Source organism: Chiroxiphia lanceolata, chromosome 1 (assembly GCF_009829145.1).
Source record: "Chiroxiphia lanceolata isolate bChiLan1 chromosome 1, bChiLan1.pri, whole genome shotgun sequence".
Classification (NCBI taxonomy): Eukaryota; Metazoa; Chordata; class Aves; order Passeriformes; family Pipridae; genus Chiroxiphia; species Chiroxiphia lanceolata.
The window spans coordinates 90,234,876-90,254,715 of NC_045637.1; the positions used below are offsets into that span (position 1 = coordinate 90,234,876).

Below are 19,840 nucleotides of genomic sequence, written 5' to 3' on the forward strand. Positions count from 1 at the left end.
TTCAGAAACATTAAACTCCTTGCAGGGTAGGGCCTCTGGAGACTTAAAAAAAGGCAAAAAATCTGCTTTGGAGCTTTGGGCCACTTGTTACAAGCTCTGGCCTATTGGAATTGTATTTGGTTTTTACCTGATTTTTTTTTTCCAAATGGTTAATTCAAGGACAAGCAGGTTTTTCCTTTAAGAAGGAGCTTTAGTTCAAGAGCACATCTTGACATTGGTGTTATTCATATGAATCCACCCAGCCAATAACCTCTTCCTCTGAGGTAAAAGGTTATTACAGATACTCAGTAAGATTAAATACTAACAAAAAATATTATGAACCCGTACATGAATGCAATTATTTTTTCCAGTATTTACTGAATAACTTGCCTGGGAAGTGGGTCTTAGTTTGGCTCTCATGGTTGATTCTAAGCCTTCTCTTACCCAGACCCCCGAGACTCTGGTTAATTTTGTGGCACAAAATATTTAATTATGTGCTCCGCCAAGTGAATACAAGGTCTCAAATTGAATTTCAGTGTCCCTGGACAACTATTTTAGACACTTTGGTAGAATGTAAATGCGTATTTTCTGCATGCCAGATCCTGGCTACATATCCATCAAAGTAAATCCTCAGTAGTTCCACTGAAGGCTTGGAACAATCCTAAATTATGTTATTGAGGTCAGATTGTGACCCTGAAGCTCTGGCAGGCACCCAAACCAAGAAATTTGTGTGGGAAACAGGGGATGGAATAAAGTAGCACTTGCCTATGCTTTTCGTGGGAGTAAACTGTTAAAAGGTGTGAGTTAAGATGAAAGCTCCTAATGGTGGTGGATATTGCTGTCCAGCTGTTTCTGCTGGAAACATCTGTGTGTGTGTGTATGGGATGAGTCCCTATTTTCTGATGGCGCTCTGTCTCAACTAACAACCGATTTTGCTTTTACCTCCCCTTACTATTCCCATCCCCCTCACTCACTCCGAAGTAAAACCACTTAATCTTATAAAACAAAAGTCCAGGGGTAGGTTGTAGTTCAGGTGTTTTTTTTTCCTCTGGTGAATTTAATCCTTCATTTTCTCTCTGCCAGATGCAAGTGGCAGGTCTAAATAGTATTAGTTAATTGTGGTTGTCGTACCGCAGATTGCACCGTTGAAAAAAATAATTGCTGTTTTTTCGCCCAAGGGTTTAAGCAGCGGTCCCTCCGTCGGAATGGGAGGACATCGTTTCCCTCCCCATTGAGACTGCACCGGGGAGCAGCATGAAAGGATTGCTGTACAGCTGCGCTGGGTGAGTGGGCGGGCATCTCATTCAGTAATAACATCTAATTTATACAGCCGTGAAAATCTACGGCTATAAATAAACAGTTCTGACTGACTTTTGCATGCTTACTCAAAATAAAATGATAGAGGGTAATGGACTGGAAAGAGAAATCTGGTGTAAATGTCGTAAAGGGCAGATCCTCAGTCAGAACACCTCGGTAAAGCCTTTTGGAAATCACAGGGAAAACGTTGATTTGTGAGCAATGACACATGGTTTCCCCCTTTCAGGGCTTCAAGGACATCAGAGAAAGGAGCAAAACAAGCCCGAGATCCCAGCCGTTGTGTTCTGAGGACAGGCATTCCTGATTGCTTTCCCAAAGTGCATGACTGGAATCCACCTTCTCTCCATACAGGATGTAGCAGAGAACAGTGCCTCTTCTGAGCCCTTTTCGAAGAAAGAAATGACGTCTCCCGTGATTCTCCTCAAAGCCCTAGTTTCAAATCCTCCTTAAATGCCCTGTAGTCCAGCAGCACAGTCACCACATCAGATCCCAAAGGTACCCTGGTGTGAGCAAGAGCTTAGGGTGAAATCTGCCATTCAAATCCTCTGGTTGGAAGTGGAAAGACCTATCCCTCTGTTCTGGGGACCAGACTTTGTTTTGAGTTTCTGACATTTAAACTGTTTGTACTGGACTATAAGTACAAAATAAAAGAATTAAAAAAAAAAAAAAAAGAAAGAGAGAAAGAGATAAAAATGCACAACAAACCTGCACTTTCTCTTCTTCCCTAATTCCCTTCATGTTTTTTCTTCTATCTCTCTTTCCTCTCACCAGCATCTTCCAGCTGAATTCTTTCCATGTTCTCCTTTAGCTTCAACAGAAAAGGAGGGAGGGGCATGTTTGTGTGTGGGGACGTGTAACAGTTTACATTCCCCTTGCAAAGTTAGCTAGAGCGAGTTATCTAGATAAGCTGGGAAATACTGACTGCGTGCATGTCTTTCATTAACTTAGTTTACAGTCTAGGCCTAGTATGTTAACTTCCCAGATTAGAATTTTTATCAGGTGCTTAGCATATGAGAAGAACAATCTTATGTATACACATTATCTTTTATTGCTCACAGGCAGCTTACAATGTGTTTCATTTTTACTAAGCTCCAGCAGCGTTCGAAAGGTGAAAATAACACCCCGGTGAACTGCATGCACAGTAGCTCTAAGCGAGGGTTTTGGCAATGAGCACGGAGTTAGACATTTAAGTACTGCAACTAGTTTCAAATCCTCTTTAAATGCAAGAATAACAACAAAGATTTTTCTTTTTCACATTGACCATTATGGAACGCTTATGTACTTTCAGGCTTGCCTGTTTATTGGAGTTTGCAAAGCAGATCTCCAGTGTTTTAGATGTTAACAAGACGTTGAGGCTAATAACAAATCAACTATATTGAGGAAGATTAGTAAACATGTGAATGGAGTGTAATTATATGGCAGGCAGCTTTATGTTAAACAGTGCTTTAAATTAACATGCTTTCTGTCAAAGCAATCATACAGTCAGTATAATTAGGTTACTTTTGCTGTGAGATTAACTGAAACCAAGAAAAATGAAGAAAGTGTTGCCCTCGGATTTCCTGTTAAAATGGAGGGGAGATATTAAGCATATTAATATTACAGAAAGTTTCTTGTTAGAAGAACTTGGCTTCATGGTGAACTTTCTGAGCAGACATTTCTAATTACAGTCCTTGTTAGCCCAATTTGTTATCTAGCTAGCTTGGAAGTCACAGCACTGTTAAAATTATCTCTCCTCTTAATTTTTTCCAGACTTGATGAAGGGCAATCCAAACAAGAGTTGGCTTGCTTTCACAGGTCTTTCACAGAGTGGTGCCAAGCTCATGAGGGAGTGCATTTACCAGTGACGAGTTTTAACCATGGACACATCCTCACATACATTGTGCAAGAGATGAGAAATCTGTGTAAACAGATGAACACAATTTTCTTATTCATAGCAGTTTCAGAGTTATCATGTAAGAGGCAAACATTTCATTTTTTCCACCAGTTTCCCATATGTCTGATGTCATAATGGCTTCACCAGAAGCTGCAATGCATTGGAGAAAGGATTTATCACAGCTGCATTTATTTTCCTCTACTTCATGGCTTCAGCATTCATGGAGTGATCGTTTGGCTTCAAGAGAAGGATTCACTTGCTTCTCCATTTGTGGTCCAGTATTACTATTGAATCTCCTGTTTGGACACAGAGGAGAAGATATTATTGGGGGGGCAGGATATAGAGGGTGGGAAAAGGCCCATTAGGAGGAGGATGTGAACCTGGCCCAGCCTCCCAACATCCCTGGGGAACTCTACCCATCTGGGAGTGGGAGTAAACTACGAGTGCATGTCTTGGAACAGCTGCTAATGCTAAAGTGCTGCAGAAGTCAAATGAGCCTGGGATGTCCCCAGCAAGTAACCTAATACTCAACTACTGAGGAATGATTTGAAATGTACCATGGGCCTCATCCATTGAGAATAATTGTGCTTTGCCAGTGGGAGAAAGTATCTACCACCAAACAAACCTAGCTTGGGGTGAGAGTATGTGAAAAACTTTAAAAATAAAGCTTGTCTGGAAAAGCAGCAGATAGATTAATCCCTGCACTTGGATATCTGGAGAATCCTCACATGGCTGGTCAGGACAGCGCAGGACCTACTGAAATCCCACAGCTTTCTGAAGCACCACTTAGGGACCAGTTGTGCTACTGTGGGGCACCACATGTGGCAATAATCAAATATATTTGGGTACATTATCTAACACACTGTCTCAGCGTCTCTTCTTCCCTGATGATGATCATTCACTCACATGTGACTCTCTTTTATATGTTCCTTCCATGTCCACAGACCTCTGAGGCTCTGAAACACTAATTGCTGTATTTTATTTCTCTCCAGCCTGCATAGTGTTTGGCGATTGACCTGATATGGAACAGAATCTTGGCATTTATTCCTTCCAAAATGATCCTGTATTTCGTACAGACCAAATAGATATTTTGAAGACCGCAAAGAAAAAAATAGCCTCTTAGGCCAGGGCCAGCATGTTAACCAGCACCTGTTAATGTCTGGCCTCCACTGATGAAATCATAAGCCCTGGGTTGCCACAGCTTCTGATCTGGTCTGCCTCCAGTGGATCATCAGATAAGGTTATCACCAAGAGCAGGACATGTAAGAGGTAGTGCAGATTTCCTTTAAACAACCAGTTGTCTCTACCCGAAGGGTAAGCTGCAGCTTGGGGGAATAACAAAGATGAAAGATATAAATATGCCATCACAGGTTTGTGGCACAACTACCACTAATGGATGAGACCAAAGTAGATACTCATATTTGCAAACTCTGGGATTTAAATCCTCTTAGAGTTCCATTCATCACCAGCAATATAGTGAAATTACAGATATAAACATTTTTTGTTCACTGAAAGGAAGAGATAGACTTGGATTCATTCGTTGTTTTTTTTTTAAAGGCATGATGCAACAAATTAAGATATCTTCTGGAAAGGGGTCTGAGTTTAAGAATCTCTTCTGGATACTGCAATAACTAGGGGTGTAACTAGTGCCTGGAGTGATAACTACCTGCAGAATATCAGCATTTTAACATGCATACAAAAACTGTTGTTCATAAGCCTGTACCAGTACATTGGTAACACAACTTCATATCCCACACAGTGGCCCTTTGCATCCCTTTATTTGCCATTTGGGTTTCTGCAGTCTCAAGGTCTGTTCAGAAGAATGAGAGCATCAAGAATTCAATCTTTTTATAGTATTGCCTTGCATTACAGAGATTTGTGTAGTGCCACATAGGCTGGATTTCCCAATAGCTGGCAACAGGGTGTCAAGAGAACTTGGTTTCAAAAGCACATAAATACAAAACTAAAACTCAGAGAAAATAATCATGTTACATGTTTCTGGAAAGTGCATTTAATGCAAAAGTGCTCCAGAAAAGAAGAGGAAAAACAGGTTAATGAGAAGATTGCTACCTAAATTTAGTTCAGCCTTAAATAAATACATAAATATGATGCAGCAATGTCTTCCCAAGATATTCAAGAGCTCGTAGAAGATCTGGAGGAGCACGTGTGTCTGTGCACTGAGCACGAGAAAGTTACTCCATCAGAAGTTTTCTCTCTTTCCTGAGAGCAATGGCTTATTCTTGTTGTGCTACCTTATCCCTTGCTTTATAATATCTTTAATTTTGGCTTTGCCCTTGCTGATGTTCCTCAGCCAGCTGCTGGCCAAAGCTTTCCCTTTTGGAATACAGCAAACATACATCTGGGTCTGTGGGAACTGCTGCCTGCTCTGACAGTCAGCCTCCCTTCCTCCCTTTCTGCCTTGTTTCTCTCCCAAAGGACAGTTCCACCACCTGGGGATGAGCATCCCTCTGGATTTGGTAGAGGCTTTGTGGTTGTAAAACCTTGCAAGGGGTTTGCCTGGTATCCCTCAGGAGGCGTTTCAATCCCTGGTGGAGGAGGTAGTTGTTGCTAGCTATAGCTTCTCTCCACCTACATTTCAAAGTATTGAAATGAAGCAGCTGATGAATGTTGTTTTGGGTTTTTATTTCGGATATATTGGAAGACAAATGAATCTGCTTCATCCTCAAATGCTGGTTCTAGAGAAGAGATCTCAGTTGAAATGCTGCTCTGTCTGATGTGGAGAAATTTGATCCAAATTTCTCCCAAGGATCTGGTTGTCTCAACAAGAGCAAAACCCGAAGGAACACTGCTTTGCTTTATTTTTGAGGATTCTAGTTTGACTGGTCAAAGGAACATGAGATCGGTTGCCTATGTGATGTTTTCCACCCATCAGGAATGGGAGAAGCTATCACATAGTTGATCTTTGCTACTCAGACCCTGCAGCCAAATTGTTGACTGAGGTAAATTTATGGCAGTAAAAGAATCAGCTCATTGTTTCAAATTATCCTCTTTGGAGTTTCTGTATTGCTCAACATTGTCTTATACTCTAGAAACTCTGGGATTTAAAACAAAAAGAAGTCATTACTGGTACTATTTTCTGTGCCTCTCAGGCTGTGCAGCTGGGTTGCCTTAGTTACCACCAATCCAACTGTGCAAGGGGAGGGAGAGGCACATGAGAGAGAATACATTTTTAAAACCTCCAATACTGTATGAAGCAGTTTGTCTATAAATAATAAAATTAATTTAGGGTATGTCATCTTCTAGTTGTTCTGAAAAGCAAAAACAAGGTTATATTATTCTACAATCTGGATTTTCTAGCTCCCAGAAGTGATACTCTATCCTTTTGGTCAAGCACAGGACAATTATTTGCTTGAAGCGGAAAGCTGCCATCTGTAGTCTTTGGAATAAGTTGGAACTAACTAAGTGTGAAAAAGAGTAAATATTTATGTAGCTGGTTTTAGGAAAAGTAATAGTGGCTCGGAGTTATAAAGGAATGGGGAAGAGTCCATAAGAAGCATGCTATGCTGTGGGACAAGCTTCATTTGCAGCCTACAGTCTGCCACACGATCTATGTCCAGAAGGAAATCAGGCTTGCCACTCTGGTGGAGCTATTTGTTAATTATTTCTTGCACCTTCGAGTAAACACATCTGGGCACAAACTCAGCACCGTTCTTCCTTTGAGTGGGAAAGAAAGAAAAAGCAGCAACAACCCTGGAGTTTTTTCCTTTGGGGAGGATCCTGGTGCCAGCAGCCAGGGCAGGGTGCTCTGCCTCGTCAGATCCCACTGGCATCAGGTCTAATTGCTCAGTGGCTCCAGGTGTTATTGAAGAAGGTGTTTTCAGATGCGCCTATAGGAACCTAGTGGATAATTACATTGCTCTGTAACCCAAACTGGGCCTTTGGGGGACTGAGCAGGAAGCAAAAGAGAGATCAAAAGTGCCCTTCCGTGTACATTTTCTTTTCAGAGAAGTGGGAGGTTGGCAGAGTAGAGAGTACAGAAAGATGAAGAGATCTGTCCTCTACCACCACAGATAGTTTTACTTTGGGGGGGGGGGGTTGGTTTTTGTTTTGTTTTGTTTTCTGCAGGGTCATTTTAGCTGCATCATCTGCCTTATTGTGATGGGAAAGTGAGACAGGAAAGGGTAGGATGAAAAAAGGTACATAGAGTCATTTTTTCTGGGGGAACAAAGGTATGCTGGAATTGTGTCTTCACAAAGAGTTTGCAGCTCTTTTTATTCTGGTAGTGCTGAGCCAAAGATTTGTCTCAATCAGGAACATATTAAGAACTTGGCACACTGTAATTTGGAATAGCTTCCCTGTGGCTGTGCTTCAATGCTTATTGGGACCTTGTTATCGACACCAGCTTAAAGAATTCCTACCCTTCTCTTGAGTGGACACAGCTGGGAAATGAATTGGGAAAAAGACTTTACACCAACGGGGGGAACTGTAGCTCAAGCGAAATATCTTGCACATGGGTGAAAACACCATGTAATTGTTAAGGCCAGGATTTTATGGCTCCTTTGAAAAATATCAAGTATACATGGAGAGGTAGACCCACCACACACAAGAGGCCTCCAGGGATCACAAGAGCACACCACGTATCAGTGGAGAATATCATATATGCTGTGTTTATATACATACTCTGAGGTTGCATTCATGCTACCACAACTGGGGGTGCTTTTCAGCCTTTTTGTGTGCACAGAAAAGTTGAGTGCTTGCCCCAGTTTATTTAGTCAGCTGTTCGAAATGTGGTTTTGCAGTTAATTTGATCTCTGCTTACTATGACCTTTTGTTCAATCAATTAACACATTGGAAATCAAATTATTTTAATTCTGATTATCTCCAGTGTATGCATCAGGCATACTCTAAGCCTGAAATTACTATACTCTGACATGAAAAAAAGTCTGATACCTAGATGTATCAGATACCTCATATAAAGACTCACACCATCTTGTAGTGATGATGTGGTCTTTGATTGGTAATAGTTACTATTTATGTGATACATCTGAAACCGGAACTAGTGCAGAAAGGCTGCAAATCAGTTTTCATTTACCAGCAGTCCTCATCTCATATCATGTTTATGCAGAATAGAATGCAACCAGAATTTCCAAACGTTGACATGCAGACCAAGCATCTTATTTGCAAAGGTATCAAGCGGTGAAGTTGGTTATTCAGCACATTTGAAAGTCAATCTGCTGCTTTTAGGTAGCTGAGTATGGATGGTGAGAGACTAGCTACAGACACTCTACTTTGGCTTGACAGGCATGTGAGACTTTGCAAAATGGATCAGGCATCAAATGTTCCCTGAGAACAGAGGGAGGTTGTCTTATTTATTTTCAGAGGTGTTTTTGCAGTGTTTTTTCTTTCATCAGAAAGCCAGTTTAAGAAATTGCAAATGTTCACACATTTGTCCTAAATAAAATACACTCATTTTTCTGACAGAAACACTTTCATCCTCAAAAACTTAATCTTGAATTAAAAAGGAAAGAGGAAACCAGAAGGGATAATGATGACAAAAACAACAGTAACAACAACAATAATGATAATATCCAATGCCAAACACCCAAAGGTGCTTCCTCAGTTCTTTCTTTCCTCCAGCTGTTGAATGTGTCCTCCTAAACTATTTTTTCCCAAGTGCCCGTTTGTCCAAGAAAGCTGTCTCTCGTTTTCCTTAAATCACTAATAGTTATAACACTACCAAAGCAGAAGGGAGAAATTCTCAAGAGTTTGTAAAATTTTCTGAAGTGCTGTTTTATTCATGGAGCTGCTGCCACTATGCTTTTGCTTGGATACAGTAATGCATTTCTATAAACTGTCAGTAAACAGTGCTATTCCCTAGTCTGACAAACACCACATGATGCAGGTGTAAGAGTTTTAGGCTGGGAGACAAGGCTTCTCTGGACTCTTCTTTGAGTAGGAGTTCAAGACCAGTGATTATGTTTGTAAGAGGTGCTTCTTTAGCCACATTTGAGAAAGCTGGCCTGGCCTTTTTTCTGGTAGGGTTGGGATCCTTGCTTCAATTTGTTCTCCCTTTGTTAGTAAGTGGGCAGGACTTGGCAATCGCTATCAGATACCCAAAATACCATCACCCCCCCTCAGTGTACTAGTGCCCCCTTCCTCTCCCTGCCTGCCTAAGCAATCACAGCAATTAATTTTTGATTTGTTTTCATATGGATAGAAGTAATAAACAAAACTTGGACTGACCCCATATCATACGGTTGAGGAACTCTCCAAAATTGTAGAAAGAGACGATGACAGCAAGGCTACCGGCAAAAAAGGCTGCTAGTCCAGGTGGGCTGAACAAAGCAAAGAGAGGATATACCCACTCTCCTGTTACAGAATAAATCCACAGGACCCTAGGCAAGGAAGGAGAGAAATCACCTTTGGTTAGGACCATTCAGTTAGAAGAACCACTTAACAATTTCTAACTCCTGAAAGGCCAAGTTATCAAAATGGTCTTGATACAGAGAAAATTAGATCAGCTGTCTGTACATCTCCTCAGCACTTGGGCTATTTGCTGTGAAGCACACTTAAGCTGCTACTAAATTAAATGGGTTTCAGTGCGGGTTGAAATGCACAAAATGTTCTGCTGTCACCCTGGTGACATTGGCTATTAACAGCAGTAAAATAACACTAAAACAGCAAAATGTTCCTGAACAGGGATGTGCACTTGTATATGCTAAGTGAAGCTTATTCAAATAAGCTCTCACATGTGTTTGCTCTCTATTTACAACAGCTTTTCAGCCCCTATCCAGATCTCGAGGGCTTGTGGAGACAGTGCTGTTTCTCTCTGCCTCAATCCTACTGCTGTTGACCACTGTTTTGAGGAGTGGAAAGAAGTTGTCAGGAGGCAAGAGGGCAAGGACAATTCTCCAGCATCTTTTCTTTTGGTCTAAGAAGAGGAAGAGAAGAGGAATGGGTAGGTAGGAAACTGATGCAGCTGCTTCACTCCTTTTTTCCAGAACTCTTTGTAAAGCATAGTTTGGAAAAGAAGGAAAAGGAAGAAGATTAATATGCCTGCTTTATAGGGTTTATTTTCTTCTACTTAGGCCCTCTCTTTCTGCTTTTTTCTTCTCTCAGAAAACATGTTGTAGTGCCTGTCAGTTCACTGATACTATTCTCATTGTTTATGACTCATAAGAGTGGTTGGTAGAAAACACCTGAACTTAAGAATATAAAAGTGGTCTTTATATACTAAATATAGGAAAAAATACATTTTTTGTGACTAAAATTATTTATATTTGTGTTGAATATGTAAATAATATAAGAAATAGGGCTGGTCTCCAGTGATTATTGTAAGATTGTGCCATTCTAACAATGGGCAGCACTTCCCTAAAACAAAACTTTGGGTCCAAAAGCTACTAAAAGGTTTAATTCTTGATTAAAAAACCCCCACATATAAGGTGAGTGCCATACTTTCCACCATCAGTGCTAACATGGGAATGCAATCCCACTCTTTCTGATGGCAACCAGCCTGCTACCTTATGCTGAGCATCATTCCTCAAAGAGAGGTGACAAACAGGCTGCCCTACTATCTTGCAGCTGTGTCCTGACACTGAGCAATGGGAGAATTCTAAGGACAAAAAAAAAAAAAAAAGTTTGAAAAGATGATTCTTCCTTTCTCTAGTTAGAGAAGGAAAGAGTGGGGCACAAAAAAGGTGGATTTTTACCCTGCTGTAAATTGAGATTTACTAATCCTCATCAAAGGGATAGAGTGGAGAAATGGAGGGGATTGGTAGTGGAGCTGTCTGGACTGAGCACAGAAATGTTTAAATATAGAGACTTATTTTCATGATTTAAGGTTCTTTCATCAAACAAACAGGGCTGTGAAACACAGAAGTAATTAAAAAAATAAAAGCCTGCAGAAAAGGCCACTGAGAGGCTGAGCAGAAATACTGAAGACCAGGTGCTAACTGAAGCCTGTGCAAATGTCAGCATGTGTTCTTCACTGCACAGGACTACTCTTTCTGTATTGTGTCTCAAACAGTAAAACAGAGAATGAAAACTGCCTTTATTTTATATAACGAGGAGCTAGATTATCTTGATGCAATTTGGCCAGCTGGTGTGTCTCATATGAAGCACTCCACCTCGTGTTCTCAAACCCAAATAAATGACTATGCAGGGTATTCAAAGCTACAGTGAAACCCTGCTCAGAGGCAGCTGCCTGGTGCAAGCCATCACTGGTGCTTAGTTTCTCTGCTACCTTGCAGGGACCAGCTCTCAGCCCATTGACACTGCAGCAATGGCAGTGGCAGTTCAAGGAGAGGCTTTTAGGAAGGACTCTGTTGCTTTTGATACATACAGTGCCTCAATGGGACTATTAAATCACCAGGTTGCAGCACCAAGAGTAAAATACGTACCTATGTTAAGACTTCAGTGCACAGGCCTGAAATTCTTTATGTTAGTTGAAAGCTGTTGTCTGTGGTTGCAGGGAATCAAGAAGAGGAGGCCAGAAGAAAGCAAATGGGAGGTTCCTTGCTGACTTGGGAGCAGTATTGAAATCCTAATATTTTTATCCAGTCATCAGGGCCCTGGGACAAAGGGGCCAAGCATTCTAAGGGACCACCTTCCACTCAGGACCCTGGCAGCACCATGCAGCACCAACTCACAGAAGGTACTGGGAGGGCTCAATTGTGTTGATGCTTGTGTTAATCCTCATCCTTTGGTGTGGATTCAGATCCTGATATGAATTGTGTCTCCTGAAGGGTGAAATTGCTCAGCCAGTAGGAAATTTAGGGGAAGACATGGCACATGTGGCTGTACTAGTTGCTGGAAGAGCAGTCTGGTCTCAAAGACAGTAAAACTCAAATGTCAGAAGACAAGCAAAACAAAGCTGGTGTTAAGCAACTGGGTAAATGAGAACATAGAAAAGGAATTTAGGAAGCCGTGGTCGTAATCCTATTAGGCTCTGGGCTGGATTACGATAAATGGCTCTTAAGTTCCTTATGTAATGTAACAGTGAAGTCCCCTGCTTCCACAGTCTCTCTTCCACAGACTGATGTGTTTCAAGTCACACGTGTGACTTTCATCCGTGCAGTTCATTTTCTATTCCAAATTTTCATTTGGTGGGCTGAAGGTAGTCTCTAGCTGATAGTGCGAACTGGTGGGTAGGAATGGGAATGATGGGTTCCCTCACAGTCTCAGTGACTTCTCAGAAATCTTTGCATGAAGACAGGTCACTTCCCTGCAGACCTGTATTCTCTTGTTGTTATCCTCTTCTGTATCCTCCACCCTAAGGCCTGGATGTTTCCTCAGCTCTGGAAAGTGAAATCACAGCATACCCTGAAATTATACAGACCCCTTCCCGAGCAGAGTCTCAACATGAGGCATCCTCAGAGTATTTTGAAGTGTTGGCAGCTGTCCATGGTTATATGGAGTGGTAGTGCCTCCAGACCCCGGTGCTGCAGCCAGGATGCAACAGATGCAAACCCAGCTGCAGGGGTGCATGACACACACACAGCAGGTACACAGATGGCTGTGGGCTGGGGTGGGTGTGCTGGTTAGATATAGTTTATTCTCTCAAGATCGTTCTCCAAATTATTGGGGATCAACTGTGGTACATTGTTGGAAATGTAGGCGGTGTCCACAGGTGGAGTAGGAGGTGCTAGTGGGGCAGACAACTCCTTGCTACCCATTGGTTTGCACCTGGCTCTGAGTATCATTTTCTGTCTCAGGTTTCTAAACCCAGCCGTGTGTTTCCCTGCCAAATACTGAACTGAATTTTACTCCTCTCCTGCTTCCATGACCCCCAGACCTTTTGAGATTTGGTGTTTTTGCAGTGAGCAAGAGAGCGAGTGGAGGTAAATTTGATGGTACTGGTAGAAATAAAAACTCCAGCCCAGCATAAATAACTCAGAGTACCTTGGAGTTTATGGCAATTTAGTTGCTTTTCTATAAGAGGCCTTAGAAGAGCAGAAGGTACTGTGTAAGGTCTCAGTAACTGTACTGTGTTTGAAGAAACCTCGTCTACCTACATCTGGAAATAGTTTCCATGTGTCTCAGCTGAAGTTTAAATGATTTCTCCACAGAACAGACTGTTGTCTTCCATGTACCTGGGCGAGAACTTAGATCTAAGTACAGCAATTGGCCTTGTTTTACAAAGTAGATCACTTGAAGAAAACGTTTTAAAATACAAAATTCTTACCAACTGATATACAAAAAAGCGACAAATCCCAATAGAATCAATCCCTTCCTCTTTGCTGGGTAACGGTGTGGCAAGGCAAGGATTTCCAGGAGAGCAAATGGCAGTACAGCTGTGTGCTGAGGAAAAAAGAGAGTCTGTCACTGACCGATTGCAGTGCCTCACCTTCAGTTATTGCTGATCACAAAGCTCAAGCATCTGCCTATAAGCAAAGGATTATTTAACAATACTGAGTATAATTGTATACAAATGCACATACTTGGTTTTTTTCATAGTGAAGAAGTACCTCTACAGTAATGAGCATAAAAATTTTCTTGTTAGTATGATGTAAAAGATACTGTAATGAGGTTTGCCTGTAGGGTGATCTGTGTTACTTTATAATAGATGAGCTCTCCTTTTGCATTTTTAATGCAATAATTTTTTTGTTAATTCCCATTAGAATACAAAAGTTATTGAACTTTGAAGTAATGTGCACTTCAGGATGTAAAAAGTCTGCTCCTTAAACTCATTAAGCAATTGTTGGATTGCCTTTTTGTTCTGTTCAAGTCACTATTGTATTTTATATATTGTCATTTATTACTTACTCCAGTGCAATTGCAGTGTGTTGTGCTTCTCTTTGTAAACTGAAAAATGGGGTGGTAAACATACAGAGGACTTCAGTCAGCTGTGATTGAAGATGATGACGGAACTTCAAAAAAGCTTATTTAAGAGTTAGAAAGGAGTTAGCTTGCTGGAGAAGCATGTTTTTCTTCTCTCTCCTTTTTTTTTTTTTTTTTTTTTTGGTCAAAGAGTTTGTATTGTATTAAGTAGATTCAGTTTCAAAGACTTTTATGATAACTGTCTGAGCATGGAGGATTTTCAGCACTGTGCAGACAATTTGGTGGCACTGACAGTTTTGTGGTGAGCAGCTGCCTCCAAGAGGAGGTGGGGATGCTGGGAGCGCAGCAGAAGGCCTTCTGCTCTGAGATGTTGAATGGACAGTGTAGGGACTCCTGGGATGCCAATGCCTCAACTTGTTGACTGATTTGTACCAATTTCAGAAAATAATTTGTTTTGGTGAAATTTCCCCACTGAAAGTTTGGTAATATTCCCTGTGCAAACAAACGACTTCAAGTTGCAATACCTAGGAGAGACGGCTTAAACAACATTGAGGAACAACACAGCAAAAGCAGTCAATGAGATGCAAAGGAGAAAACTAAAGCAACTGTAGCTGACTAGTTGGTTAAATTCCTATTAATTAAGGAAATATTTTCATGGGTAGATAGGGGGAGGTATGGGAGGAGGGCAACAGAGGAAGATAGACTTTTAAACAGAAAAAACGTGAAACTAAGGATTTCTTTTGTATTTTTCTCTAAAGGCACAACCTGCTGGATGTATGGTATGAAGTTTTCTTTTGTCCTAAGGAAATGGTTGTAACACTTTCAATGTATGTATCTGTCAGAGACTTTGCTGAGTATCTGATACGATAGTATGGTGTCAAAGTTTTCTTGCTGTATATTTATAGTATAAGTTGTCACAAATACACATTAAATTCTTTAAATGCTATATATAGCACGCATGAAAACAGTCTTTACCTATTTGTTTGAGACAGACATCCATTTTTGTCTGCTGCTGCCAAGTGACAACTCCCTGGAAGCTGCATGTCCTCCTTCAGCCCTCCCAACACCCCTGGGAGCTGCTATTCATACCTGGCTGTCCTACTATCAAAATAACCCTTTCACCTTGGTTATCATTTTTTTCAGAGAAAAGAGATAGAAAAGATTTATTTGGTGTTCCAGTTTCTCTCACTCACTGGCATTGAGATTTCCTTCTGTTTTCTTTCACAAAGATATTCTTCAGCTCTACAACCCGCTTAGTTGATCACATCGGTCTGTATCAGTACAAGTGATTCCTGAGTTCATTTATCATGTTTCCTTTGTGAATATAAAGGTTTTTCTTTTTGTCCACAACTCCTTCTCATGTACACATACACCCCAGGCCAGTAACCATGTGGGAAAATCTCTTGCATTTCTGCTGTCCCAGAGTCCACTGGTGGTTTCACATATTTCTGCCAAGCCAAATTTGTCCATTAACAGTAAAATCACAGAGGAATTTCTGTCAAATATCTGAGCATGTTTATGACAGCAGATGTGTATTTATACAGCAGACACCAGAGGAACACGAGGATGGCTACAGGGTGCAAAGCTTGCCCTTTGCCTACGACACACAGCTGGATTTCCACACGATTTTCCTCTCACAGCAGAGGGACGTTGACTTTGGCAACATCATTAGTGATAGACCATATATCATGGTTAATCATATCTACTGAAAGGCTTTAAAGGCTTCTCATATCCTTCTCAATAAAAAAAAAATTTAAAAAAAGTATTTTCTCATTCAAGTTATTTTTAACCGTAAGTCTCTAGTGCATAGTCATTAAATATATTTTCAACCCTATTTAGCTGAGCTTCATATCCTTAAACTGACGTATATCTGAGGAGTGCAGTATTTGTATGGGGCCAAATTAAAATATACAGTTTTGCCTCCTCCTTTAAAGAAAACTTAATAATTAAGCTCAGATTGATATAGATCAAAATATTGGCAAAAATTGCTGGAAACAGTGACTCATTTTTATTTCAATTAACAGTTTCTCAGTTTCACATATAAACAGTGAAACTGTCAAAAGTAATTATCACAGAGGGAGAAAGAAACCTATTTCACTCCAAAGTAAGGAAAACAAGCTAAAACAATAGCTCTGTGTACTGATCAGGCTATCAATGAACCAAAGTGAATCAGAGAGCTTTTTTTGACTCTTGGCAGGAATCCTGTTAGTACTTATTTTTATGTTCTTTGAAATATAATGTATTTGCTGTCTAACAACCTCTGTTTGTTGAGGGAAGCTTTCAGCTTACAAATTTTGCAAGAGCAAAGTATTTTAAAAGCTGGAGTTTTTTATATATTTCTGTAATGAAAAGATAAAAGTTATGGGACTTTCAAAATTATCAGAGGCCTTTGGTTAGCTAATCACACTTTTAATCTGAATTCTGCTTCCAAACATTCAATTTTAAAATCCTTTGTGTCTCTTTTTGGCACTTATTATGATTTTTAACTTGTGTTTGGTTTCTTTGCTTCTTTCCTTACAAACTCAGGTGAATCTGAACTAGTTAAACAATTGCAAATTTATTTTTGTAGCTCGTAAGCTCTGGCATATGAATACAGGGGGAAGAAAGTTTCTTAAACATATGTTGAACTTTATCTGAAACATTGGCGTGTTAACTCATATCCTGCAGAGAAGAACATTCTTCTCCTTCTTTACTTTTTGTTTCCCAGGATACATTTCAGGTTCATCAGTTTAAACTGAGATAAATAGTCCTCTCTGAATATTTTTTCCACTGTTTGTTAAGTCCATATGGAATTTTTACTTCCCATGTTTTGAGTAATTTGTGTGTTTATTTAATGCTATATCCTCGTTTTGCCATTGAGAATACAAGCACAAGCAAGTTTCCTGGGGTTGAGAAGACAGGGTTGGGTAGAGTTTGTGTTCAGCTGCAGGCTCCAGCCTAGGCTGAGTTTTAAGCCCATGAATAATCTCCCCAGAGCTGCTGAGATCACTCGTACGCCTAACGCGTGTGTTGCAGTTGACTTGGTGTGACCTTGTTTGACTCCAGAGTGAAGGAAATGATGCCTCGGTTGACCATAGCTGTTTGTTTCTAATTTGTCTGCATTTACATACCCTCCATGTCTGCTTTCCATTAACATGTGAGACTTTAGGGAGGGATTTTTTTCACAAGCAGTTACCGCTGGCCAAACTAAACTCCACTGGGCCCAGTTGGAGACCATCAAGTGCTTTTGAAAAACTGCCTGTGTTTCTCCTTTCAGACAAATTCCCCACAGAGATTGTGTGCTGACAACCACTCGTGGCCAACACTCATGCTTCTATCTTCTCCATCAGTATGTTACTGCAAAGAAAAAGCAAAACCCCACTTTGGTGCTGCCTTATGAGTCTTGTAAGCCAGTGCTCATTGGTTGACCCTTGAGGTGTTTACTCAGATATTCAGCTCTTTGTTGGGAAACATCCCTTTGTCTATGGAAATTTCCTTCAGTCGGATTCTTTCATAAACACAGCCTGTGTTATCTGAACATAATAAAACTAAATGGCTTCCTGTCACGATGACCTCTGTTTAGTTTTATACTCATAATTTTCTGAATCTCTGTATGCTCTCTCCTTTTTTGGCCTAATTTTTGAACAAATCCCCACTTCTGATTTATTTTGCTATTATTTTGCCTTCATTCAAATGCCTCCTTCAAAATTTTCTTTTCCAATATGTCCTTATACATTTTTCTTACTCTCTTAACCTCTCTTTAATTTTCGGGGTGGAAATGGCTTAAGCATTATTGTTCATTTTATTTCTTTAATTAGTACATTGCCATGTTTAGTTAAAGAAATAATTCTCTCTTAGAGTTACTACATATTTTATATTCTCAGCCATCAGTGCATTTCCAGGGAAACACAGATTTATTTTATGGATAGAGTGGGATGTACAAAGAGTCCTGTTACTGAGCAGGTGTGGTGGCAAATTAGTCAGGAAGCTATTGCTCAATTTAATTCCAGCATCACTCCTCTCTGAACCTTCAGCTACTCTCTCTTTCTGCCCTTTCCAGGTCTATTCATGCTCATCTGCAAACCAACATTTTTTTTTTTTTTCTTAGACACATAGGTAGTTTTGGAGCATTCTTGTAAAAAATGGACGAAACATCAGACCAATTGTATGATCAAAGATAAAAGAGTTTCAGAGATAAAGTTTCTTTCTTGCATGCATGCATTTTTGGTAATAAGGCCCTGGCTGAATATCCTATTGCTTACTAGCAAATGTTTTGTCTCAATGTCAATGCCAGAATTTTAATTGCGTTTCACCCTGACATTAGCTATGTAGTCTAAGAAACTGATGTTGCATTGCAGCTGGAGGCTGACATGAGACTGAAGTGACGCATCCTTTGCTGTGGAATATTTGTCTCCAGCTGTTCCTTTGCGGGGTGGGTTACGGAGGCTGCACCTGTGCACACTGGGGTAGCAGCAGCCCGGGAGGATTCCCTGCCATAACATTTGTCTGTGAAACACATACTTTCTCCCTGAGGAAATGGGCTTATGTCAACAAAAAATGGAAACTTCAAAAAAATCAGTGTAGTGCTGGGAAAAGCTAAGCGTCTTTGCTCTTAAATGTGTGGGGTGATTAATTTTGTGTGCCATATCCCTCACACATACATTCTTCTTTGCCAAAAGCTGAATGTAGTTGAAAGCCTATGAGTGTCCATCGTTGCCAGACAGCTTAAAATTGAGATACTGTGAAATGCAAACAAATGGAAATGTTTCGCTATGGTATAAATGTGCAAGAATTATTAAGCATTAAATACCACTTGCAAAGAGAATAATTTAAGATTGTCAAAGATGAACCTGAGGTTGTTCTTGTGTACACACTTGAAGTAATGGTCCAGTTAGAGTGGCCTGAACAAGTGGGTTTTGCTCTACTGATTTTGTACCCCCTTTTTTGGTTAGTGATGTGTCAGCTTCCTAAAATAGCTGTAGTAATTTATATTCATAGAACTTATTATTTTCCAGATGGAAGTAAATCACACTGATCCAAAATGCCATTTCTGTTGATGTAGTTGTGTACACACTGGGGAAGGTAAGGCTTAGCACAAGCAGCTTGTATATACCAAGAAGCTCCAAGATGAGAGGGAACACTGTGAGTCTTGCTGGTATTCTTATTGTCAGGGTATCAGTGGCTTGCTTCAGTGAAGGAAAATTACTTGTATGCACACAGTTTGTTCTCTCACTCCCTTGCATTTTCCTTTATACATTCAGATACTGCTTAGCTACATCAGGGCAAGGTGCAAAGGAGATTCAGAGGCTCAGGCCATGTGGACTCTGTTGTCATCTTTGCTGAAAATCTGCCAGGTAAGACATGTTTCTTCTGTGTCTCCATTTACCATCCCTCCTTTTCTATTCTCAGCTTTTTAGCTTACAAAGTCCTCTGAACACGCATAATTCACAACAATGTGCCAGTAAAGTGCCTAGGACACTAAAATGCTGATTTTTGTAAAGGTGAGAGGGTAACACAGCTATAGAGTAAATTAGAAAAAGAGAACTGGCTGAACTAAACTTAGCTGCAGCCTGGAAATAGAGAAAATTTTGTTTTTTACAAGAACTATGCCCTACAGACTGAAAATATAAACCTTTTTTTACAAAAAGACAATTCTACTGCTACCATTTTTTGTGAACACATGTGGTCAAGGCTGATATGTATCTTTTGTTATAGATTAAAATGTTTTTGAGTTATCTCTTCTGAACCACCATCGCCCCTCTTTGTTTAGTGTTCAATTCTGTCAGACCCTTCAAAATGTAGCATTCCCCAATACTGCCATGAAGTTGAAAAATACGTGCATATGGTTTAATACAACTGTCTCCAGCAGTTAGTTGCCTTCTGGAGGGTATCCAGATGTTGCTTGGAAAGAGATGACTGGGAAAGAAATAAACAAATTCACTTGACAAATTG

At 40.3% G+C, this 19,840-nt stretch overlaps 1 protein-coding gene and 1 long non-coding RNA gene across 2 annotated transcripts in view; one reads left to right on the plus strand and one right to left on the minus strand.

Annotated features, from left to right (window-relative positions):
- Positions 1-2,389: 2,389 nt before the first annotated feature.
- Positions 2,390-19,840, minus strand: part of ADTRP (androgen dependent TFPI regulating protein) — a 29,155-nt gene continuing 11,704 nt past the window's right edge. Inside the window, exons 4-6 of the mRNA XM_032688885.1 lie at positions 13,314-13,429; positions 9,374-9,525; positions 2,390-3,465 (exon numbers count right to left, since the gene is read on the minus strand). Coding sequence (XP_032544776.1) covers positions 3,422-3,465; positions 9,374-9,525; positions 13,314-13,429 — 312 coding nt within the window. The 3' untranslated portion in view covers positions 2,390-3,421. The remainder of the gene's footprint in view (positions 3,466-9,373; positions 9,526-13,313; positions 13,430-19,840) is intronic.
- On the plus strand, positions 5,821-19,242 carry LOC116787383. The gene is made up of 3 exons (XR_004357281.1): positions 5,821-6,129; positions 9,906-10,088; positions 19,150-19,242. It is a non-coding gene; the product is annotated as an uncharacterized LOC116787383 (long non-coding RNA).